Source organism: Lepeophtheirus salmonis, chromosome 1 (genome assembly GCF_016086655.4).
Source record: "Lepeophtheirus salmonis chromosome 1, UVic_Lsal_1.4, whole genome shotgun sequence".
Classification (NCBI taxonomy): Eukaryota; Metazoa; Arthropoda; class Copepoda; order Siphonostomatoida; family Caligidae; genus Lepeophtheirus; species Lepeophtheirus salmonis.
Window position 1 is genome coordinate 38,776,663 of NC_052131.2, and position 25,012 is coordinate 38,801,674.

Genomic DNA, 25,012 nt, shown 5'->3' on the forward strand with positions numbered 1-25,012 from the left:
AGTGGAAAGCTTCTGGGGACGTTGTAAACGTGTGGTTCGAGCTAACTGCGACTTTATTGATTGGATATCAAACTTATGTTATATATAATATTGACTTTTGTGGAAATTTTAATTTTTTTATCGGCTAGTGAACGTTTAGATGAACCACCCTCTATGTATAAACGGTCCAATATTCTAGACATATGGGCTTTATATTTGAATTTCCAATATGGATCGAGATTCCAAAAATGAAGTTATTCACTAATGAAAAAAAAAGATGCCTCTTCGAATAATGAATGAAACATGCATTCATCAAATAAAAGGCAGTAATTAAACTTGAAGGAAGAGTTACACTAACTTGCCAAGAAAGTTAAAAAAAAAAGAAAGAGAAATCACTTAAAGATTTACGTTTCTGCCATCTTTTCCAGTATGTACCTTTCTTTAACCTATTTCTTTATTTTAAAAGGATAAAAAGACCTCCACAAAAATGAGCCTCTCTACGAAGTTGTAGGTATACCGGACCTTTGTAAGCACCATGCACCATATTGTCGATAGTTTTAATGATGTAGTTTATTAGTAACCAGAGATCAAAACATCTTCTATAGATGTAAAATACATTTTATTTGCAATACATATTATTAAAATTATTTATGAATATGGGCACCATTTGTACTAAGAACGGAATGCTGCACTGTGTACTATGATGAGACTATTGAACATAATCCATTTTGAATGAAATTGAAATTTGGTACAAGATTTTTCGATTATATATAAGGAACAAATAAGTTTTTTAATGAGAACCAAACAAACCTCCTGGAACAGATTTGTGTTGAAGAGGTCTGTGTTTATATTTATTGTCAGTTAAAGCGAAAGGGAGGCAAAAAAAAAAAAAAAAAAGCAAACCCCGTAATTAATGATAAAAAATATTATTACATGTTCAGTTATGGTAATTTTAAGACTGGACCCGTTTCATTATGTTTTCTTTGTTTCTAATTGCTTAGTTATGTATTTCAATTTATTCTAAAGTTGTGGTAGATTATGAATTTTCCATGTTTTTGTTACCTTGACCTTTGACTTGTTCCAATTAAAATTTAATGGACTGTTACCGAGACCGTATATAATCTTCGTACCAAGTTGGATCAAAATTGATTAATAACTTTTGGTGTAATCCTGGTGACTAACAATCACAAACAAACAGAGGCAAAAACAACTTCGTTTGCAGAGTTAATATGAATCAAAAATGGAGTTATTTAAAGCCGAATAGGACAAGAAGCAGTACGTCAAATTAGAAGATAAGATATTAAAGTCGTAGTATATGCTCCTATTTACAAAGGCGTCCGCAGGGGGTGGGCTGGAGGGGCTGTAACTTAATGTAATGGGAGAAAATGAATTACTACTCTAAAGAGGGAAAGCTTCTACATTTAAAAGAGCATTAGTGAAGGGAAAATATTATAATTGCATTTAAATTAATATATTTATTTTACTATATATTTTAAAACAATTAACACCAAAGATAGGGGATAATTCTTCCTTCAGAGGTAGGAGTGAACATCCCGACGGCCGATTAAATAATGAAAAAAAAAAAAAATGAAGAGAGAGCAATCCTTTTTCTTTTTCTAATTTTTAAAGGTAGTTTTTCATTACAAACTCCTCAACTCTACACGTCATCATGTATCAATCTCCTACTTAGTTGTAAGACTATTCTTGGCTATGTATGTAAATAAAGTACAACACCCAAGTAAACAACAAGGTTTTTGCCACATTTCCTTTACGTTTCTTCCACACTTATGTATGTATGTTGGAGGGTTTGAAAGAACCTTAATTAAATCATTTGAGAATGAGTATATTGTACATACACTCAAAAGGGAAACACTTAAAATATTTTATATAATATGTATATTTATGTAGATGTTAAAAGATTTAAAAAATCTTTATTTATTAGACTGTTATTTGCACATAATTTATAGTTGTTGTGTTTTAAAAAATATCCTCTTAATTTAAATTTATTTTCCATAGAATACATACATCCTCATTTCCCTACTATTCATTTAAATAAATGCAAACTCTCTGTCCAATTACGTAGTATAATGTAGGACATCATATTTGATACTATATTTGGTTATTTATATTATATAAAACAGAAAGAATGGAGTTAGTCTGTACATACATGTATATATGCCCAAGAAACAAAATCCTCACTCCATCTTTTATAACAAGAGTCCTCAATAAAAACAACAACGACGATTTTTGACAGCACAAAACATGATGAATCACATGTAACAACATAATACATTATGTTGTTACATTGCGAGTAAAAACATTGTCAATTCATAGCAAGCCATTCATCAAATTCTATAATGAATAAATATATTTTTTGGACACTGTTAAGTCAAAAAACAAAACATATATTTTTCGCCCCCTCATCACAAAAACTAGAAAGAATGATTCTTATTTTTTTTTTCAAAACTTATTGTAGATTATATTTGTATTCTTCATCCAATGATTCTTATGAATCCTTTGGATGTGCTGTAAATTGCACTTAGAGTATCAAAAATTGATTGTCAAAATAAAAGAATGAGAAATTAATAGATTTTATGGTTGAAAGGCCATATCAGGGTAAAAGTGAGACTTTTAAATCAAATAAAAGTTTGTGACTATAGTTAAAATTCTTGGGTATCTTAATACATCCCACAAATTTGAACACAAAGCCTGTAATCGCCTAAAATATGTCGATGAGTTATTGGAGACTATGTATTTATTAAGTAAAAATTATATGTTGCGATTGTCATCTTTTCTTGATTTTTGTTCTGGATTATTTTTATGTTGACGCACCAAATCTATACAGAGACATTTATTAACTAAGCTTTTTTAGACGATGATTAAAATGGAGGGTTCTCCCTTCAAATGACCTTTTAGGCTAGGAGGTTTATTTCATGGAATAAATTTTTTTATAAAACTATTTATTTTTACAATACTTTTTATTTTTATAAAAGTTCCATAAAATAAAGCTTTATTTTATAAATCCTTTCTCAGTTAAAGTCATATCCTGAGCAGGAGCTAGGACACGTATTCCATATGACCACCCTAAAACCGGCCTGGTCTGTGAAATAAAATAGAAAAAAAGATTATTTTGAAAGAAAATAAAAAAGTCAGGGAACCATTTATTATTTTGATGTAGGTAATCCTACGACAAAATACCAAGATGCTACAGAATCTACATTAAATAAAAATAAGTAAATGACATTGAAGACTGGGACATCAGCATTTGTGCCTCATGATATTACGAAAAAACTTTAAGATCATTTTGGGCGTTTGGGTTGATCTCCAGCACAAACTGCATCACCAACAAGAAATATTGTAGAGACACTAGGAGATCGAAACAAGATTTCATTTTTCTATAGCTTTGTGGACAGGTCCATTGACTAAATCATATGATATTCATATTTTTGGAAATATTGATATCCTCGGCATTGATAATTTATATGAATTTTTCCATAATCTGAGGCATTAGGAACATTTTGTAAAAATTACATTAAGATTGGATCACTTTTGCTATTTTGGGGGGGGAATTTGATGCACCCTAATGTAGATTGTAGACTACGAGTACTACTCCATTGTCTGTTTGAATTACAAACGAGTACATAATATGGTGAATAAAAAGGGAAGTGTTATCTACTAGAAACGAACATTGCTCACTTACTTTCTTGGTGGGTGGAACGAATTTGACTCCGTAGATAATTATTCAATGACGTATAGATATTTGTTCCTTTCATAAAATATTCACTGAATCTTTTAAAAGAGTATGGAAAGAATCTGATGGGAGAATTCGTCTACATATAATTTTTATATAGTGAAGGAAATACTTCATATTTCTATGTATAGAGTTGTAGAATAAATGATCTGCCAGTATGTAAATAAAAGACACGAACATTGAATGACAATCCTGACAATCCTGACAATTTGAAGAATGTTTTGGTCGAGAACAGATTAACTGTCATAGCACTCCATTAGATTATCTGCAATTATCTATGATATAAAGTGAATAAATATTAATACCACTCTAGTATATCTAGCATGAACATAGACCGAATTGATGTCGATACCCAATTCTACTCTGAATCCAACTAAGACTTACACTTGCAACTCACAAATCCATCGTCTGTGCCACTTTCTGTCTTTTATAAGCACACACACTAGTGATTACCTAATACTTTGATGTTCTCTTCTCAAGAGTGAAAGAATAATAATAATAACAGGTTGAGAAAGTATAAAAACACTCTTCACTTAGCCAACAACATCAGGACTCCTTCGCTACAAATTGCTTAGGATTTTTAACCAAATATATATGTACTCTCGTTTTCTTATTTAATATACCACGTTAAACTTTAACTACGCAAATTCTTTGCAACATTGTTATTTTTTTAGATCAAGATGTCAAGCAGTTCTAAGTTTTTAATCGTGCACTCAAAAATGAGGCCTACACAGATATGCAAACTTTGCTTTATTGATATAGATGTAAGCTTATTATTGTTCAACATCTAATTAAATTAGTATATTACTTGTGGACTTTTAAGATAAATATATAGAATCTTACTAACAGAAGATATATTCTTATCAAAAAGCACAGTGTATACTGAGATGCTCTCTTCTCAAGAATGAAAGAATACTGATAACAGCTTTAGAAAACTAGAATTGACACTTGGTAGAGTTGAAACCTCTGTCTATGCTCATTTTTTTCCTGAATGGTGTGATTTGTTTTATGAAACCTGCATAAGGACACCAATTTGAGCTCTGTATCTCAATATGTTCCAAAGTTATGTTCAATTATGCTTTAATAATTAACGTTGTGCATTACCTTGACCTTTAAAAATTTAATGGGCTCTTACTGAGACCATATATAATCTTCGTAACAAGTTAGATCAAAAATCGATATGTAACTTTTTCCGTGACTAACAAAAGAACAAAAAGAGGGGAAAATATAACTTTGGTTGCTCAAAAAATTGCTGTTCAAGTTGCAATTACAAAAGTCTTGCATTCTTTTAGATCATATTTTTTACAATTCTATTTATATACATTGTAAAAACATTTAAGTTTCTTTATAGTTGTATGATTAATTGAAAGAGATGGATATCATCTTTGGAGTGAAGAAAGTAAAATCTACTACATAATCCAATTAGTTTATTTTTCTTCATTTCTTTAACAACCCAATATATGTATGTAGAATACATAGTAAACAGAACTTTCATCCATGTACAAGTTGTAAATAGCAGAATACACATTGTACGAGCCTAGGAATGCAATTTATATATGTACATATATAAAACAGAGACATCAAAGTATGTATACTCCTTGAAATAATTATGATTATTTTTAATCAATATTATAAAAACAACAGAACTTTGCTGTTATGCCAATCTATAATTACTGTTTTTTTCTTGAAAAAACTCCAAAGATTTTCTCGCCTTCTTTGAAAATTAAAAGTTATTATATTCGCATTACTATGTGTATGATAGTACAATGTCTTTCAATCTTGGACAGTTATAAATAATCAATTAGAGATATCAGATTGTATGTGAAAAAGTGTCATTTCAGGAGTCTTTAAAAACTCTACATATACTCCTGATAGGAGAGGACAATGGTAGTAGCCCTGAGCGTATAATATTCTAATTTTAAATATGGGAGATACATACAAAAAGCTGCTCTATCCCAAAGTGTGTTTGTTTATTGTCATTAAAGTACATCAAATGAAAACTAATTAAAAAGTCATTATTCTTAATATTATGCGACATTTTTTCATTGCAATGGACATTATTTAGACATTCTTTGAACGTCAAAACATGTACATACGAGTAGTTAGTGTTGTACCGCTCCAAATTTCTTGAGCTTGGATCAACTAATTCAACTGAATCTAAATTAAATACAAACATATAATATTAATTCATGAGGATGGAAAGTCTTTTTTAATGACTACAAATTGGAACTGGACTAAACCGGACTGAAACAGCTCAATACATACATACATTATAGATGTTTACTCCAAGTACTATGAGAATTAAGAATGAGTGGTGACAACAAATACAATTTTGAAATGATTGAGACTCGCTGGAAAGAAGTTTTCTTCACATCTCTAGGGATTCATTAATTTAGCTCAAGTTTTGCTATTAATTATTATCAATATATACCTATATATTTATGATTCAAAATACGTCTATAGGAAACTAAGATACATTTCAGATCTCTAAAAAGACCCCAATTATAAGTTTAGTTAATACAATACTACTAAATAGTGTTGTATATACGAGTATATATATATATATATATGTAATTATGTTGTTTTCGTGAGACTTATAAATAAAATTTAAAATAAAGAAAGATCAAAATCAAAAAAAAATAATAATATTTTGATTTAAAGGAAGGATACATGACTCATTAAAAAAATAATAAGTTCATTCCAAAATATTACCCTCTCCCCCATAAAAACGACACGTGTCCTTTTTATTGGAAATCACATAAATATACAGAGAGGATACAGATAAGTTAATTTTGAAGTGGATTTGTTGTTGTTGTGTAAAAATACTGGAAAATCTTATCCGATAGGTCGAAAATAACTATCCATACATCTACTACAAATGTACAAACAAAAAAATATTCGTTATTAGCGCGTTAAGTGCCTAGAGTACTACATACTTTATATAAAATGAACTGTATGTCATATACAAAAAAAAAAAAAAAAATATTATTTTCGAAAGCCTTATCTCCTTATCTTCTTGCAGGGATTTTTTATGAATCGAATAGGTTTTTCATTTTATTTAATTTTTACAAATAATGATGTTGACACTCTCAGGTTTTATTCCAGCTGCAGATACAAGAATCCCAACACGACAATATATGTGTAGCGAAAAAATCATAAAAGTCAGCTGGAATACTTTTTTCCAATATTGCGACAGTATGATAAACGTATCCGTTGATGTAAGACCTATAATTTATATTAATTCAAAAAAGTGATAAAGTCCTTAGGAGCCGTGGTTTTTAAGGTTAACTGAACCTCATAAAAATCGGTTATTTGGTAACACTGATTCTTAAAAGATACTAACACGTCGGGACGTGAAAATAATTTTTTTGGACGAATAGTATCTAAGTATTCATGTTTCGAGAACAACGAAAAAAGAAAGGAATTCACTGGTTAAAAACAAGCCTCACCAACTGAAATTGATGATATGATCAAATTGACTGAACTTGTATATAATATGTGATGTAAAAATTGGAACAAATACCAATGATATTAATAACTTGTTGGACAGTTTTTCAGTGGTTTAATATTGTATTTGACTCTTTCAAAAATCCTCTCCGGTTTTTCATTGAAGTAAAAAACCTATAATGCGCTTTTCTCTGTTTCATCAAAAAAATCCCAGGTTGTTTTTATGTTATCTCCACACAAATATCTTTGATTTGTTCGCAAAGGATTTTTGTACACTGGTAATGAGACCAAATTGGCCAGGAATTGTATTTTGTTTTATCTGGGCTCAGATATTTCGGGCCCTTGACCCCATTCTCTAAATAGGTAATTTAGAAACAAGTAAATGCAAATCATCTTCCAACACAGCTGTTTGTATTACATAAACTCCCCTAAAGAGGCCCTGGTTTTATAGCTATGACTACTATCCATATACCTTGTAGAAACTTTTGAGCTCTACTTTCAACTTTATTTCTGAATGTATCTAGATTTGTTTGATTTTAAGTCTGGACCAACAAAATAACTTTCTTCACTGGTTTGGTTTGATCATAGAAGTTATATGCACTAAGACATGTGTAATTTCCGCTGATTTTTCAATAAACTAATTGTGCAGCCCTTTATTATTGATCGAATGACTTAGTATTTGTCATGCAATTTCTATACAAGGAACAATATTGCAAAGGCACATTTTCATCATGCATCTTTGGTGCATTTGTCGCACTCAAATCCATACATCATATACGTATTGAAAGGAATCTGAGCTCATTTCATATTTATTCACATGAAACGTGTTTGTAAGATCAAATAGAAAAGTCCATTTTTATACATGTAGTACATATGTATTCTCTAACAATGGGTGGTAATATTATTGACACGATGTTATTAATCTTTTTTCTATTGCTTGACCTCTCCACAAAAAAAGAGAAATTAATCGTAGTTAGTCCATTCCTCTCAATTGTAGGTAGATATGTAGAACTACTTATTCTTCAATTATAACAAGGAATTGTTCACAACTTCATATCAGCTCATTCAAGTTCAACCAATCACTAATAAGGGGCTTAGTGGTATTTTGCCATGACAGAGAATGCAAAATATTAAGTAGTCAATGGTGGGTGTTAAGCATTAATAGACAATATAAATTCAGTTAAGGAAAGGAACAATATAATATTTATAATAATATCCTGCTTTGTCTGGGTTTTGCTATTTATCTCAAAATACTTTTTTGAGTTATAAAATCCACCATTTACCTTCTAGACTATCAGTCTTGAAGAAAAAAAGTTGTTTATAAAAACTACATTCAAATATATCTTGGCTCTCAAACATCATGTCCCATATCCAACCACTAAAACGGACACTAAAAAGTAAGTCCTCTAAAGTTGCTTTCTGTCTTTCTTTGGGATCTCCACCAATGTCTTTGAACTTTGTTTTGCTCACGCCTTGTCTCCTCTATAGTTGTAATTTAACACATTACTCAATGAGTCTCTAGTCTGACACATATATGGCCAAATAATTTCCGATTAGTTCTAACCTTCAAACAGTAGGCGTGTCAAAATTTCATTGCATTCTGAGAGTGGTTTTAGTGACATCAGTTTTGAAATTTTCAAGACAGTGGATATAAATTAATTTCATGCGTTTTTAACACTCTTATTTGGTGAGGAAAAATACTGTTGAAGTCAAATAGGACTTGATAAGCATCTGCCTCTTGACTCTGCACCAGGAAAATCAACTATTATTGAATTTAAACGCAGTTGTACGAGTACCCATGATGCTAAACGCTCTGGTCACCCACAATCTGTAGTTGTCTCGGAAGACCTAAAAAATGACTACAAAATAGTTTTAAAAGACCGTAAAGTGAAGTTGTGTGAGATATTACAATTTTACAAGAAAATTTGTCAAGTACAAGCTGATTTCAAAAGGGATGCCGTGTTTGCTCATACCAAACCAGAAAGAAAAACGCATCGACGATTCAGTGCGCCGTTTGGATCTTTTCAAGTGAAATAATCTTGCGTCGTTTGTGACAATGATTGAAACATGGAGCCACTATTACACGCCTGAATCAGGAAGCCTTTCAGCTGAGTTGACATGAGTAGAACTTTAACAAAACTGAGGTCCCTTAAACGACTGTAACCTCTGTATCTTTAAACTAACGGTATACGTATGTAGAGAATTGCATATATTTTTAATTTCTTTTACCGGCAATTTTGGTAAAGTATGTAGATCCCTACATATGCTCTATGAGTACTATTTATCAGGGTATACAAATGAATATGGAAGTTATTTTTTGATTGTAATCGATAAAGTATTTGTTAGAAAAAACACAAGTGTATGTACAATATTGTAGATATGTAAAAGAAGGAATATAAAGTATCTTAGTATTATTATGTTCTATCTTACCATTCACCAAGTGATGAATGGTAAAAAATCAACTTGATACTTTATTTCTTTCTCTCCACTTCATCAGTTTTGAATAATACATCCATATAATAACTCTATTCAAACCATAGTGAATTGGAGCACTTCGAAAAGGCAGTTTTCTTACGATTCCCTCCGTCTTAGTCAGTTATTCAATATACACACGTAGGACAACTCTCATACATAGTGTTGTCAAAATGCCAATATGTATATACCAGTTCTGCTACAAACATATTGGTAACAGTAATTCAGTACTTTTTGGTAGCTTTTTGATTAAATATATTAAACAAAAATGTCATTAAGGGCTTACATGGATGTCTGCATCTGATTTTTGTTTGGAGAGGGGGAATGGGATGACTTTTTATAAAGGGGCAATTTTTGGAGTAGTCAGAAATTCCAGAGGCCATTTTTTTTTTGGGCGAAAGAGCTAAAACTAAAGTACAATTGAGTATAATACCGCTTTAAATGGGTTTCTACTCGGGTATCACTATAGTACTGGTATACCGCCGAACAGCACTAAACTAGGCCAAGACTCTTTGAGAATAATCGACCAATGAATTTCCAATTTTACGCTATATTTTATTCCCTAAAAAACAAAATTTGTATTTCAAAAATCAAAAGCTTTGAAATAACTTGACAATTAATGGCCTATTTGGGTTGCCCGTTTCGTCCAGTTATTTGTCCTTTCTCACCCATAATTAGTCTAACAATCAAATCAAATTAATTAAAGGAGTATGTAATGTCTTTGAACTGTTATAATTGTCATGATTTTCTTCTTTTTTTTACATCAAATCCTGAGCATAGTCACACATAAAATAAAATGTCCGTGTGTTCTATACAACAATTTAAATGTTCTAAGATACCTCCAATTAATGATAGATAATTACATTAATAAAGCTACTTTGCAGATACCATATAATTACTTTTATTGGTTTTCAAGAAGTATACAATCTGTATTTGAAATTAGATAGCAAAGGAAGGGGTTGAATTAGAATTCGCTTCTTTTCAACTAATTTTGGGCCTTTTTTCTGTTTCTTTTGGATTGGAAATGTTGCTGCGAGATACAATAAAGGTAATGACTTGTTGAATATAAAGGTGTCTCCTGGGGCTCAATAAAAAGATAAATAGCTCTGTCTCTCTCTCACACACACCTCGTGTCCCAAGTGACATAGTATGAGTTTTAATCCTCCACAACATCCTTATCACCTTTTATTCATAATGATCTGAGAATTTGTGTTGCTGAAGTGTATGTAAATAAGAACATTACACATAGATACGTCATCTGCTCATTTTACATACATCAAGGAGTTAACGGGGGTGTTGTTAGTCCATTGAAAGAAAGTCAAATCAGTTCATCAATATTCATATTCAACTTGAAGGAAATAATGAATAACAATATTTAATGTACGTTCATATTATAACAAAAAGGATCTGAGTCATTATTGTTGTGTTGGGGTCATTATTGTTATTGAGTGTCTTGGAGAGGATGAAAGAAAATAAGAAGACGAACATCATCATGGGTTCAAATAATACATATAAATGTATCTTATGAACGTACGTCCATAAGAACGGTTTCATATCCTCCCCATTTGTGTGTGTGTGTTTGTGCATTGGAAAGGGGGAATACAACATCTAGAGGAAGGAAGGAAGGACTTCCGTTTTGGCCCTTAGTCAATAGTGAAACAGATACATGTCTCCCTTTTGGTTTTTTTCCTTTCTTAAAAGATCCATACATTGGTTCAATGTATAAAATAGTAATATAAAATTGTTAAATAATATGATATTATGATGCGTACTTGGTACTTTTACAAATAGGAAGGAAATTATTCCTCCTTTTCCATTAAAATATCGTTTGTGGCACTCCAGGGATCTATCCTTATGCATATGGATTTAAAAAGAATGTGTGGGTTCTCTTATAAGGGAAATTAAGTTATTACCATGTTCACAACTTATAGTATGTGATAATTAACGTTGAGATCCAGAGCTTTGTCTTCTTTGAAGATAGATATAATCAGCTATAAAGTTCAAATACATATGTATCAAAAGAGAAGTAAAATACGTACATACAAACCAAAGCATGTTGTCCAGGGACAAAATCTTGATCTAGCATCTCCCCTCCTCTCTCTCTCTCTCTCTCTCGTTCTTCATCCTCTTTTTGGAAATATTATGTAGGACAAGAAAGTCGTCCTTCTTTTCTTTCTTCCCACCGTCTTGATACGGGGTTTTTGTTACAAATCCTGGGAAATTCCCCCTAGCGTACCATTGGTCGACAAACCGAGCCTTTCTCCACGTTTTTTTTTCTTTTTTTTGTAAGTGATGGTTGTGCTAAGGGTGGGTTGCTTAATAGATGTATGTATGAACAATCTACGACCGTACTTTACGTTCCCTCTCTTTCTTTTCCCCTCGTTTTTCTTTATGCCCTTCCTTCTCCCGGGTCCACCCAATTTCCTTCTCTTCATCTCTCTTCTCTTTTTTCTACTACATATTACTTATTCCAAGTAGGTGACTTTAATCTCCTTTTAATATTCTCAAGATTGGGGAGCTCAAAGTCTGTCATTCATCAAGGTCATGCCCTATTTTCTTCCTCCCTCCCCTTCATCCCGTTTGTGGGTTACATAACAGGACTTGGGCTTGAAAGTAATTTATATTTTTTCACGTGATATAAAGATTTCTTTAAAGTAAACTACTTTTTCTCAGGACTTGAACAAAATATATATTCAAGGTCTTGGACTTGTGAGCAAAGACATGAAACTCGACTTGGACTTGGAGTATCACCAAGCTTTTTTTCATCTCTATTATAAATTAATATATATATGGTTTAACAATGAGCACTTGAATAAATTTTGTAGCATGTATATTATTATAAAATAATAGTGTTGTCACGATACCAATATTTTCGTATTTATCGTACTTATGTATGTAAGCTCATAGATTTGATAACATTTTTATTTTTGCTCATCTACGGGCCTATTATTTTTATAACGTAATGACGTAACGGCATGCACTTGTTCGTATACCAATTGGGTATAGTACTATTTTACATGCGTCAGGTCCCCATAGACTATACTCATGTAGTACTGGTATACCGAACAATACCATTGCCTTTTAATTATGCGTAGCTTTTAGTGTTGAGACTCGATCCAAGACCGATTTTTTTTTTTTTTTTCAATTTGGTCTTAATTGATTTTTTCTAGATGGATATTTTTTTTTGTCCAGACCGCGATTTCAGACCGTAGCCAAAATTTAATCGTTTTCAAATGGTGAACTAATTGTTTCGGTCTCAATCTATAGACCAATTTTCTCCCCACACCTACTTTAGGAGCTGTACAAATATGATATTTTATAAAACGCATTTCAATTCATATGACGTTATTATAGGTCAATGTTCACTCGAAACACGCCTCCCCTGTTGAGCAATTGGCAATTTTTGAAATTTTTTGTGAATAGCTGAGGATTTTTCAATTTTTTTTCCATAAAATTTAGTTCCTCAAAAAAAAAAAAAAAAATGCAAAGTTAAGTCCCCCTCCCCCCCAATACAGTCCTGCGGAAACCTCTGATCGTTCTATAGAAACCGTCTGGACCAAATTTTAGATGAGACCGGCCCAGACTGAACTTCTTTACAGTACTTAAGGAGTTTGGTCCACTGAAATAATACTGGTCTTGGATTTTCGCATCGAAACCCAACAGTATATACTGTTAAAAAGATGGTATTTTGTAGTCTTTTAGTCCATCCATTTGCAGATGTTCTAATTGTATTGTTCACCCGTTATTATATGATAAGTAACTTAAGTTATACTAGCACAAGAATGAGTCACGTTTAAAGAATAAAAAGTTATGCTAATATTTATACATAGTATCAAATATTATGAGGGCAATGAGAAACAATAACACAATTGTTGCTTGTGTATATTTATTTCCTACTTTTGTCTTGTCCTGTATTTTTTCTTCTTCTTCAAAAAGAGTCCATAAGAGAGATGACGTAACAAATGTAAGGATGTTTATTACTTATGCCATTAAGGTAAGTAAATTTAACTGGATTTGGGATATTAATAATTATTAACGTCCCAAACCCTGATCAAATCAAATTTTTGCCATTCAATTGAGTTGTTCCTGATTACTAAGTGAAAGATGAAATAATAATCCAAAATATCTGCCTGTGTGGTCTACAGAGAGCAATAGTTCATTTATGAACTATTGATATACTAATTAATGATGCTTCAAAAGATTTTTGAAGTAACAAATCTTATATAACTTTTTAAATATTTATTTGTTTATGTTGGTTTTCGTCATTTTTGTACTTAGAAGCATTGTCACTACTTCATGGGGTATTTGCCCCCCTCCTGGCCAAATTCTGTAAAAAGCATAATCTCGAAATGTCGTTTATAAGAAAGGTGGTTATAGTACGAAAAAGGATTGCCCTGTTTTATAAAAATGGCAAAGTAAAGAAATTTTCATTTATTAATAAATGGCCGTCTGAGAGAAGCACATCTTGTCTATAAAAAGGGCAAAAAAAAAAGAAAGAACTTATTTTAACTAAAATGGGCTTTTGTTAATATGTAGCTAAGATTTACAAATGACCGTCCCTGGAAAAATTGTGCCACTCCACTCATTTTTACATACATTTTCTCTGATTGTGAAAAAAGATAGAGCTATAATTAAAATATTTTTGAATCCAAAAAACTATATTTTATGATTGTTTTCTTTCATTTATATCTTTCAATGCGAAAAATTATTCTAAATCAAATAAGCAAATATAAAAGTCATTTTCATGCTTCTTGAGGTAAACGACAGCTGAGACTCGACTTGGATTTCCATTATAGGAACTTTGCCCCACCTCTATCAGGAATCCTAGGGAGGAGGGAGCTTACGTTTTGTTGACTATTGTATTATAAATATTATGTGGCGCTCTGCTTCATATGGAGATGACTAACTAATAGCTATATGTAATTTTCATCTAATATCCGTGGATTTGTGGAATTATGTAGGTAATTAGTACAAATAACGTGTTGGGATTTTCTACATATTATTTATAATTTGTAACTTGTATTGTAAGCAGAGCGTACAAGTTGCAATGTATACATCTCATAGACAGATACAATTCTATTTAGTTATGTCTAATAAGTAGGGATGCGATTTTTCAAATTGAAGATACTACTAGTACAGGGAAAATGTTATAATTATATTTAAATACGTAAATACTTATTTCAATATGCCTTTTGTTAAATTACACTCAGACTAGGTTGGAATTCATCATTCAGAGAGAGATTTATACACCACGATACTCTATTTATAAATAAAAAACAAGAAAACCACAACAAGTGTACCAATAGTCTTCCTTTTTCTAATCCCAAAACTGTTTTTTCTCTTCGAAAATCCAACCCCGACCTATAAGTTATTATAGCACATATCATTTTTATTATTATCATTATCAACTTATAGATCATCATTCTATTTTGATCTATTGAAATTACTGAAAAAATATGTGTTCCCTTGCTTTGGAGTGTATGTCCCATCTAATTTGGTATCATTACAATTAAATTATCAATGAATAATTATTTTCAACAGAATAAATATTCAATTATTGCATTATATCATGAGAACACTACATTCTTCCTTTAAATCCTTCATCTTATTTTCTTAGAAGCACGTTGACCAATCTGCTTGTATGTCGTAGTTTATCATCTTTTGGAATGGGATTTTTGTAGGGAAACATTATATTTTTATTTCCTCGCGCTCTACAATAGTCTCATCTTTTTTTTTTATCAACGGGGTATGAATATAATTCTGATACGTCATGTGTTTTTGCTTCATTACTATTTCACCCTTATTATATTTACTTTCCTTGGAGTCTCTTTAGGATGTACCTAGTACAAGTTACTCTATACGAACGAGTATGAATTACAATATCCACAATGTATGACCGTAAGTAGGGCTGTATCAGTCCTTATATATTTGGTCCAGTCCGGTCTTAGTAACGGTCCTTAGGACTGTGAGTACTGGAATGAATTAAAATAAGTTGAGATACGTCATTGAGCTTTATCGATCCTGGGACTGAACTTGATGCTACTGCAGTTTTATGTCATAAATCAGGACGGACACAACACTTTACGTAAGTAATGCCCAAAATGAAATAAGGAATGATTTGACATAGGACTCATGGACCTAAAAGTTATTTTCAAAATGAATCATAATTTAGAGGGTGCTAACCATATAGGTACTGGTTCTTGAGCTCGAACCAAGAAGGGGTAGTATTGTTTATCGGTCTCATTTCAATAAATTACATTGGGATCGATTTTAGATGCTGCTACTATTAGTGTAAATTAGGATTTATAATAATAATTTCAATTTATTTCTCATTTTTCTCATAATTGAGAGTGGCTTGCTTACATTTATACTCCTATAGGGGAATTATTCTCCATTTATATCTTTAAAATATTCTTATTAACCCTCTGGAGCATTTAATGTAGGCGAAATAAATCGTGTCTATAAAACAATGATACTTTGACTCATTTTATTTGAAAAGTTCCAATAATTGTTCTACACTATACATATTTCTTAGGGAAAAAAATTCAATCATTAAATTTTCAATTCCTTAATTTGTGGAGGGCATCCCACACCCTGCAGACTGCCCTGATATATGAATTAAAGAAATAAATCGGGATTTTCTCTTTTTCTTGGATTTTTGTTCATGATTGTCTTTGTATTGACGCACCACATATCCTAATAGTTTGTGCGGAATATTGCATTTGTGTCTATATGTTATTTATATTTAATCATGGACAAATATCCAACCACTAAAACAAATCCCCTCTGGTCGGGACATATGAAAGGGTGTGAGTCAGTAGAGCCACATCTCTATTTTGAACGGATGGAACCCCTGTACTTGAACCGGTTACAGTCTTGATTATTTAGAGAATCAGTGGCATATCATAGTAATGCCACATAGTTATATTTGTACTCTGTAGCTAGGTATCAATGCTTTAAGTATCAAGATTCCTTTTCCTTTCTTAGTTATACGTAATATAATTTAGCGAAAGTTTATTTTTTCACTAAGTTCATTAATGATATCATCCGACGAGGAGTGTAGGCGTGTTCTATGAATGGTTTCAATTCCCCACGCTCACAGCCATTGGTTTGTTTTGTGCGACGCAGAGAGAGAGAGAACCATTGTCACTACTCTTTCCTTCTCTCTCTTTTCCCTCTTTCCAACGACTGTCTATCTGATATCACCACACTCTATTCCTTTCCTTTAACAATTCAATTCATAATTCTTACTATTCCATTCAGTTCCCCCTCCTTTTTTCTGCGAAGGAATAAAAACATCTCCCCGAGAAATATTAGAATTTATTGTGTTCCAACATATCGCCAGAGGAACAAGTCCCTATTTTTCTCTGAAACATGAAAACATTAAGAGCCAGCCTCACGGGTGGGTTCAGGTTCCCTCTCTGTATATTCAGCATGGATATAGTATACTCCTGCTCCTCCTACTAACTTACTGATTCATATATTTTTTTTATTAATTCCAGTTGCAGATTTCTGTAATAGACCAGACGGACCATGACGGATCTAAGACTACGTATATCAATCATCGAAAAAAATGATCGAGACAGTGAAGTGGAGTTGGTTCGAAAGACTCTCCAATTCAAACCTCGTGTAAGTATTTTACCCACCTACAATTGATTATGTTGGTGTTATTTTTTGAGTGGAAATATTGAGGATTTTGTTTCTTGTTTTTTAGACGACTGCCCTGGACGCCTGTGCTCAAATCCGTGAGCATTTATCAGAAATCAAAAGTCTGGGACAGTCAACTCAATATGGACTATTTCTACCAGACGAGGATCCCAAAAAAGGTGTATGGCTTGAGCCTGGACGGACTCTTGAGCACTATTTACTACGAGACAATGTAAGTGTTCTTTACTCAATATATAAATAATTATAATGAATCAATTCTTCTTGAACATCATAATTTTTTTTGAGAGGGGTTGTATGGATGTGTGTATGTATATACGTACTCGATCTGATGAATACAACGACGCCCTGCTGAGCTTTGTATGTATTCAGAGGAAGGAATCTCTGTAGCTCATCATAACTCAGTCATAAGTCATACTGTATCAGTATATACTATAAAGTGTGTGTGTCCTTTTTACTTCATGATGGGCACGAGTGTACTTATCAATATGTATGTAGAAATCATTTATCATTTCTTATTTAAAAAAATATATATATACTATAATACATTCATGCCCCTGATTCTCATCACACGCATCTCTTCTCCTTCACGAGCAATTGGGCTTTCCAAATGATCATCATCCTTCTATTGTTTGCTGCTTATTTGGAAAGACAAATGACTCGTGTCTGTATGTGTTCCTGGAAGCTGCTCCTCAGTCTCTCTCAGCAAGAATCCCTTCATTTTTACTTAGCGTGAGTCTGCTGGAGAGATGAGATGAAATGCTGAATATCTACACATATATAGGAAAGTCTTCATAATCGCAAAAGAAACCTTCTTTTGCTATTATGAAGAAGAAACAGTGAGTGAGTGAGTGAGTAAGTAAGTAAGTAAGTATGAGTGCTAAAGCTATGGAAGGATGGTGTAAGTAACCATCCGGAAGTCCCTATATCATCTTCATTCAACCATTTTTTTTATGGTCACATGTATGAAAATATTTTTAAAAGGATGGGGGACTTTATTGATATTATAGAATATATGTATGTACATTTGACGAAGGGAGGGAGGGGGTATGCTCACTCATACAAAGAAGAAAAGACGATAAATTATTGTACAAAGTTGTCTTCTCCTTTTTGTAAAGATATTTTTTTAGAAAGCCCCTTTAAATAAGTTCAATATGAATTTGTTTTACTTCTTTGATAGTGAACATGGGACTTATTTGTATATTCTCGTTTATAAAATACAGTTTGTGTGTGTGTCCTTTATGGGTGCCCACACTGATGGGCCTTGGAGGTTGATATTTGGCATGAGTGCCTCTTTTTATCCTGGTCAGGCTATTACGAGGGTACCGAATTTGGAGGGGAGGCTTGTGCTAAACGCAAAACAGAAAAAAAAATATTTTTAGGCTCAAGAAGACTAAATAGATGATTGAGTTATAAGTCAAAAGGTGACTGGGGTGTAAAAACACAACTATTCGAATAAGTACGCTTTCTAAATATATTCAAAATCAAAAAGTTATGGGCAAAATAAGAAATCGGTGAAAATTGCACTTTCGTTATATTCAAGTGCAAAAAAAAATGGATTTGCAATGGAATATTTCCCTGAAAATTCGTTTGCATTTTAATTTGACACATAAAAATGGATTTTTAACTGAAATATCCATTTTTTTCTGAATAATTTTTCATTTTTTTTCTCAAACGTCAATTTTTAAGAAGAAAGTCCATAAAACGATGCATTTCGGACATAAGCTTATAAACCTTAACTCTAAAATAGTGTATTTTCAATTTCAAGAATTAAATAATTTTTCCTACATTTGCAAAAATGAACCAATTATCCAGGGTTAATCTTTCGACAACATTGTTCTCCATAATTTTTGGGTTTTGCAAGTACGAAAAAATATCATTAGTTTTGTATTCCTCTTTACAATGCAAATAAATGCTATTGTGTCTACTTATTTGTCTAAATTAGTGCAAAACAGTTTTTTGCAAATTTCGTTCTGGCAATTTTTTGAAAGATGACTTCTCATCTAGACAAATGTTTTCATACATATACGTTGATATTTTATTAGAAGTTTATAACACATTTTTTATTCAAAAAAATCAATATAATACATACATTGAATATACAGGCACCATATTATTATAATACTTCCCCGATACCGAAGGGGTCTAAACATTAAGAAAAAATAACATTGCCCATTTGATTTCCGCTCCCTTCTTAACTCGAATAACGCCGGGTGACCATTTGCTATATATATAAATCAATGTACATATTAAATGCCGGTTTTAAAGGGGACACTTGTACCAGGCCCATGTTGGATATTATTTCGTAAAAATGTAAATTATATATACACCAAGATTACATTTTTACCATAAAAATACAAAAAAAATTGACCTTTTTTTTGGAAAAGATTTTATTTAAAAAAACAAACTTAAAATAAAAAAACAAATTTTAAAAAAGGAAAGAAATAAATAACTTTGACAATTATTTTTGCTCAAGAGCTCGCTCACGCTAAAATAGGAAACCTACATGTTTTATAGAGGCTAGTTTTTTAAAGGGGAATAGCTATAATGAAAAGAAATCCCATTTTTGTTTTCCGCTAATTTATAAATTACATTGTAAATCATCAAAAAGTAGAGGAGCCCGGTATGTTAAGTTTGTCCTCTACTGACCACCGTGTGGCAAATAGTTTTTGTATGTTAATATTGATCCGGAATAGCCATAGGCTGTTTTTAAGATCAATTGAGAATACAAAAACTCGTTTCTCGAGAACTATGTAGTTAAGCAAATAATAATTCATTAAAGTCATAAATATGTTCATAGAACTACATAAAATATGACCTACCGCCATGTAATAATAAAGGAAAATCAAAAATTAACTTGATAATCCTGACAATTTGAAGAATGTTTTCCTTAGCTATCATTTCTGTTTATTAGATCAACTGCAATCAACCGTGAGAGGAAGGAAATAGACATAAATCCCGCTCTTTATATAGTATAACTGTCGATCCTGAACTCTACTCCGATTCTTGCAAGAACTTACTCTTGTTATACCAGAGGAAAAAACCTGAGAGTTACTCTCCGTCTTTCATAAGCGCACACACCAGTTATTACTTTTTACTTTTATGTTCCCTTCTAAAAAATTAATAAAAACGATAAAAGCGATAAAAAATTATGTTTAGGTTGCAACTACAAAAAGTCTTGCACGCTTTCTAGGTCAATTATGTTATAAAACTCATACAAAATACTTTGATTTTTATACCTATTGTTGTGCCTAAATAAAAAGAAGTCCACAATGTGCCACTAAAGTTAATAAGAGAAGTTTTTATTCATTTCAATACAAATTGTTAATTTCAAATGGATTGGCGTTATAAAATGATCACTTAATATATATACGGACATATGAATTTTGTACTTATTTCATAAAAAAGTGTCCCTATTGGACTCTTAATGACACCACAATATACCATATCGATATATTCTTTCTTATAAAAGGATGCACTCGAATATCGACGAAAAATTCGTGTATTAAAAGTACGAATGATGGACGGTGCTGTAAAAGCCATAATGGTAGATGATAGTCAAATTGTTTCCAATCTCATGGTTATTATTTGTACTAAAATCGGTATCACTAACCATGATGAGTACTCCTTGGTGCTGAATAAAACCGAAGCGGAAAATGAGACTGTTACGTCAAATCGATTTGGAACCATTGGAGGAACTCTAACCATACGAAAAACAAAGCATCGTGACGGAGATAAAGAGGTGGATCCCAAAATGGATGAATTAAAGAAACAGCTTAAAACAGAGGATGGAGGTACTGTCACCCTTTCCCACTTTTATCTCTTAAATTTTGCATTGATTTTTTGACTTTTTATTTGTACGTACAGTAAATTGGGTTGATCATGGACGAACACTCAGGGAACAAGGGATCATTGAGAGTGATATTTTATTACTGAAAAGAAAATATTTTTTCAGTGATGCAAATATTGATTCTAGAGATCCCATTCAATTGAATTTGCTCTATGAGCAAGCAAGAGAGGGGATTTTGGACGGAACTCATCCAGTTACACAAAATGTGGCAGAAGAATTTGCAGCTCTCCAATTTCAAATTCAATTTGGGGATTATAAAGAATCCACTCACAAGAGCGGCATCATCGAGTGAGTATACACAGATATAGTTTAGTATATGAGTGTCTCTTGATCTGTTAAGATGTCAAAATAAAAAAAATTGTTCTTGTGGGAGAAAGGAGCGGTCGCTCCTTTTCAGACAAATTGTGGAGAAAGTCGGCAGAAAGGTTGGGCGAAAGTTGGATAAACTTTTTTGAGTCGTTTATCTTGTATCTTTATATATATATATGTTTTAGAGACTGTTATACTTTTTTTCTCTTTTTCAAAGAACAACATGAAATTTATTTTTTGAATTATTTTGTTCAAAATTAAGAACTCTGTTGTATTTCAATATTTAAAAAAGGACAAGAATCTTTCCATTTCAAGAGATGTTATATACTCACTCAAGGATTTTGTTTTAGACTTGATATATATTTTCAATCTTATTTATTTTAACAGCTTAAAAGAGTTTTTACCTCAATCCTATATTCGCTCTCGAAATATAGAAAAGAAAATTATTGAAAAGCACAAAAAATTAATGGGACTCTCTGAAGTCGACTCCAAGGTTGAATATGTCAAATTAGCTAGGGGACTTAAAACATTTGGTGTTCACTTTTTCTTAGTAAAGGTAAAAATCAATTGATTCAATAACGGGTTTTTTCTAACAATAAAATGAATCCATTAATTAGGAAAAAATGCATGGTCGTAATAAACTTGCTCCCAGGCTGTTGGGCGTAACTAAAGACTCTGTATTGAGATTAGATGAAAAAACGAAGGAAATTCTTAAAACTTGGCCATTAACAACTGTTCGAAGATGGGCTGCATCTCCAAATGTATTTACTCTTGATTTTGGTGACTATCAAGATCAGTATTATTCTGTTCAGACAACTGAAGGTGAACAAATCTCCCAACTTATTGCCGGTTATATTGATATAATATTGAAGAAACGTAACTGGAAAGAGCGTATTGGAGACGATGGAAATGAAGAAGAGGCCATGGAGGAGGATATCGTTGCTCCAGGAAGGGCTATTACGATTGTTGGTCTACCTGGAGCAGCAAATCAAAAGGTTGAAGCATCCAATGTTGCTAAACCAGGATTACTTCGTAACTCTAATGGTATAAACAGAATAAATTCTTTAATATATATAATTATGCATCAATAATAATTATTCTATTATATGAAAAAATACAGGTGCATCTCAAGCTGTTCTTAAAGACTCAACAATGGAAAGCAAATATAAATCCCATATTAACAATCATAGTATGGCTGTTGGAAGCTCTGGTGTATGTATTTTATAATTATCAAAGATAATGCGTTGCTAATTATTTTTTTTATATTGATTTATTTAGGCAAAACATCCCGAGGAATATTCTCTTACTGGACCCCAAAGAGCTTTAGTATCAACCATATCTCAGGGTCAAGAGTCTATTCATCGTGCGGAAACATTATTAACTGAAAAAGCACGTCTTCCTCCTCTTGGAAATGATCCTGCCTCAAGCCAATGGAAGGAAACCCAGAAGAATACTAATAAACAAACAATCCACTCACAAGTATCCGCCATGAATGCAGCAACTGCTCAAATGGTTACACTAACAGGTCAAGGAGAGGAGACAGATCATAATGCCGTTGGTGCTGCAGTCAACACTATTTCCAACAATCTTCCAGAAATGGCTAAAGGCGTTAAATTGCTCGCTGCACTTATGGATGATGAAGGAGCTGATGGTGATGACCTAATGGGTGCGGCTAAAAATCTTTGCACTGCATTCACAGATCTTCTGGCTGCCGCTGAACCCGAATCAAAAGAACCCAGACAAACAATGCTGTCTGCAGCCTCTCAAGTTGGTTCTGCTTCTCATAGAGTTCTTTACACCATAGGAGAAGAAGAAGTTGAAGAAAAAGAGAGACAGGATATACTCTTGGGGTTAGCTAAGGCTGTTGCAAATACCACTGCTGCCTTAGTGTTGAAAGCAAAGAACGTTGCATCAAAGTGTACTGATCAACAAACTCAAAATAAAGTAATTATTAAAATTTTTAAAGTGTTCAGTTAAATGTAGTTATATTAATTGTCATCAATAAATATAAATAGGTGATTGGAGCTGCCACACAATGTGCCTTAGGAACAAGTCAATTAGTTGCCTGTGCCAAAGTCGTTGCTCCTACTATTAATGATCCACAATGTCAGGATCAATTGGTTGAGGCCTCGAAAGAAGTTGCCAAATCTGTTGAGGGATGTGTTATTACGTGTCGAGATGTATGCACAGATGAATCTTCCCTCAAAGAGCTTGGGCACTCTGCTGCTGATGTGACCAGAGCATTAAATGACCTACTCAACCATGTAAAAGATGGTCATCCAGACAGAATTCCTGATATAATGGAACAAATATTGACTGCTTCAAGTGAATTGATTGCTAGTTGTGAGTCTACTGAAATGGTGCGTCAAGCTAGAATTTTAGCTCAGTCTACAGCTGAGCTCATTCAAGCGATCAAAGGAGAAGCTGAAGTTCAATCTGACACTGACATCCAGGTAATTCATAGAAATGAACACATATCTTTGTATATCAAAATTTAATATTGCATTTTTATTGTAGAAGCGTCTATTGTCTGCAGCAAAGGATCTAGCTGATGCTACAGCTAGAATGGTTGAAGCTGCGAAGTCCTGCGCATCTAATCCTAATAGTAATGAATGTAAAGAAACATTAAGAAATGCTGCAGAAAATTTACGAATGACCACTCATGCTGCAGTTGGTACAACCATCAAAAGAAAATTGATAAAAGTAGGGATTATTAATAAATGAACTAAATTTTACACTCATACTCTTATTACTCATTTTCTTTAAAAAAATCAGAGATTGGAAAATGCTTCGAAGCATGCAGCTGCATCTGCTACTCAATGTATTGCTGCAAGTCAAGGGGCTGGCTCTTACAATATGAGTCATACAAGTCAAGAAGATTTAATGGACTCGTGCAAAAATGTTGCAGAAGTCATTCCTAAACTTGTAGATAGTGTCAAAGTATCGATGCAAAATCCAGATGGTGCTATGGCACAAATTAACCTTATAACTAACGCTGAAAAGTTTTTAGATCCCTCTCAAAGGTAGTTGGATCAAGTTTTATTCATATTCGTATATGCAATATATGATGTTTTCCTTCATTTCATTGATTAATTAATTGAATCAATCTACTAGGTTATTAGAGTCAACAAAATCAACCCTTCCCACAATAAACAACGAATCTTCTATTTTGCAATTATCAAATTCGTCCAAACAACTCAATGGTGCTGTTAAAGACTTGAGAACATGTATAACAAAGGCTCACCAAGTTTGTGGATCATTGGAAATTGAGGCCTCTAGAGATGTTATAACCTTCCTTACAAGTGAGCTGGAAGAATTTAGAGTTTCTGCCAAAAGATTCGATCTTCGTCCTCTTCCGGGTGAAACAACTCAAAATGCATCTTTTAAATTAAATACAGCATGCAAATCAGTGGGGTCAACAGTGGCTCAATTGATAACTGCAGCATCTGAAGGAAATCAAGATATAACAAATAGAGCAGCCCGTGAAACGGCAAATGCCTTAAGGTTTTATTATTTCTTAGTTTCTGAACTTTTTATAA

General features: G+C 32.4%; 1 protein-coding gene across 1 annotated transcript in view; it reads left to right on the forward strand.

Moving 5' to 3' along the window:
* The window catches only part of rhea (Talin_middle and talin-RS domain-containing protein rhea), a 49,416-nt gene that overhangs the window by 18,105 nt on the left and 6,299 nt on the right, over window positions 1–25,012 (forward strand). The window contains exons 3-14 of the mRNA XM_040722330.2: window positions 17,152–17,278; window positions 17,364–17,528; window positions 20,787–21,108; window positions 21,182–21,452; window positions 21,861–22,029; window positions 22,091–22,517; window positions 22,594–22,685; window positions 22,752–23,417; window positions 23,489–23,926; window positions 23,991–24,176; window positions 24,249–24,496; window positions 24,588–24,977. Coding sequence (XP_040578264.1) covers window positions 17,183–17,278; window positions 17,364–17,528; window positions 20,787–21,108; window positions 21,182–21,452; window positions 21,861–22,029; window positions 22,091–22,517; window positions 22,594–22,685; window positions 22,752–23,417; window positions 23,489–23,926; window positions 23,991–24,176; window positions 24,249–24,496; window positions 24,588–24,977 — 3,470 coding nt within the window. The 5' untranslated portion in view covers window positions 17,152–17,182. The remainder of the gene's footprint in view (window positions 1–17,151; window positions 17,279–17,363; window positions 17,529–20,786; window positions 21,109–21,181; window positions 21,453–21,860; window positions 22,030–22,090; window positions 22,518–22,593; window positions 22,686–22,751; window positions 23,418–23,488; window positions 23,927–23,990; window positions 24,177–24,248; window positions 24,497–24,587; window positions 24,978–25,012) is intronic.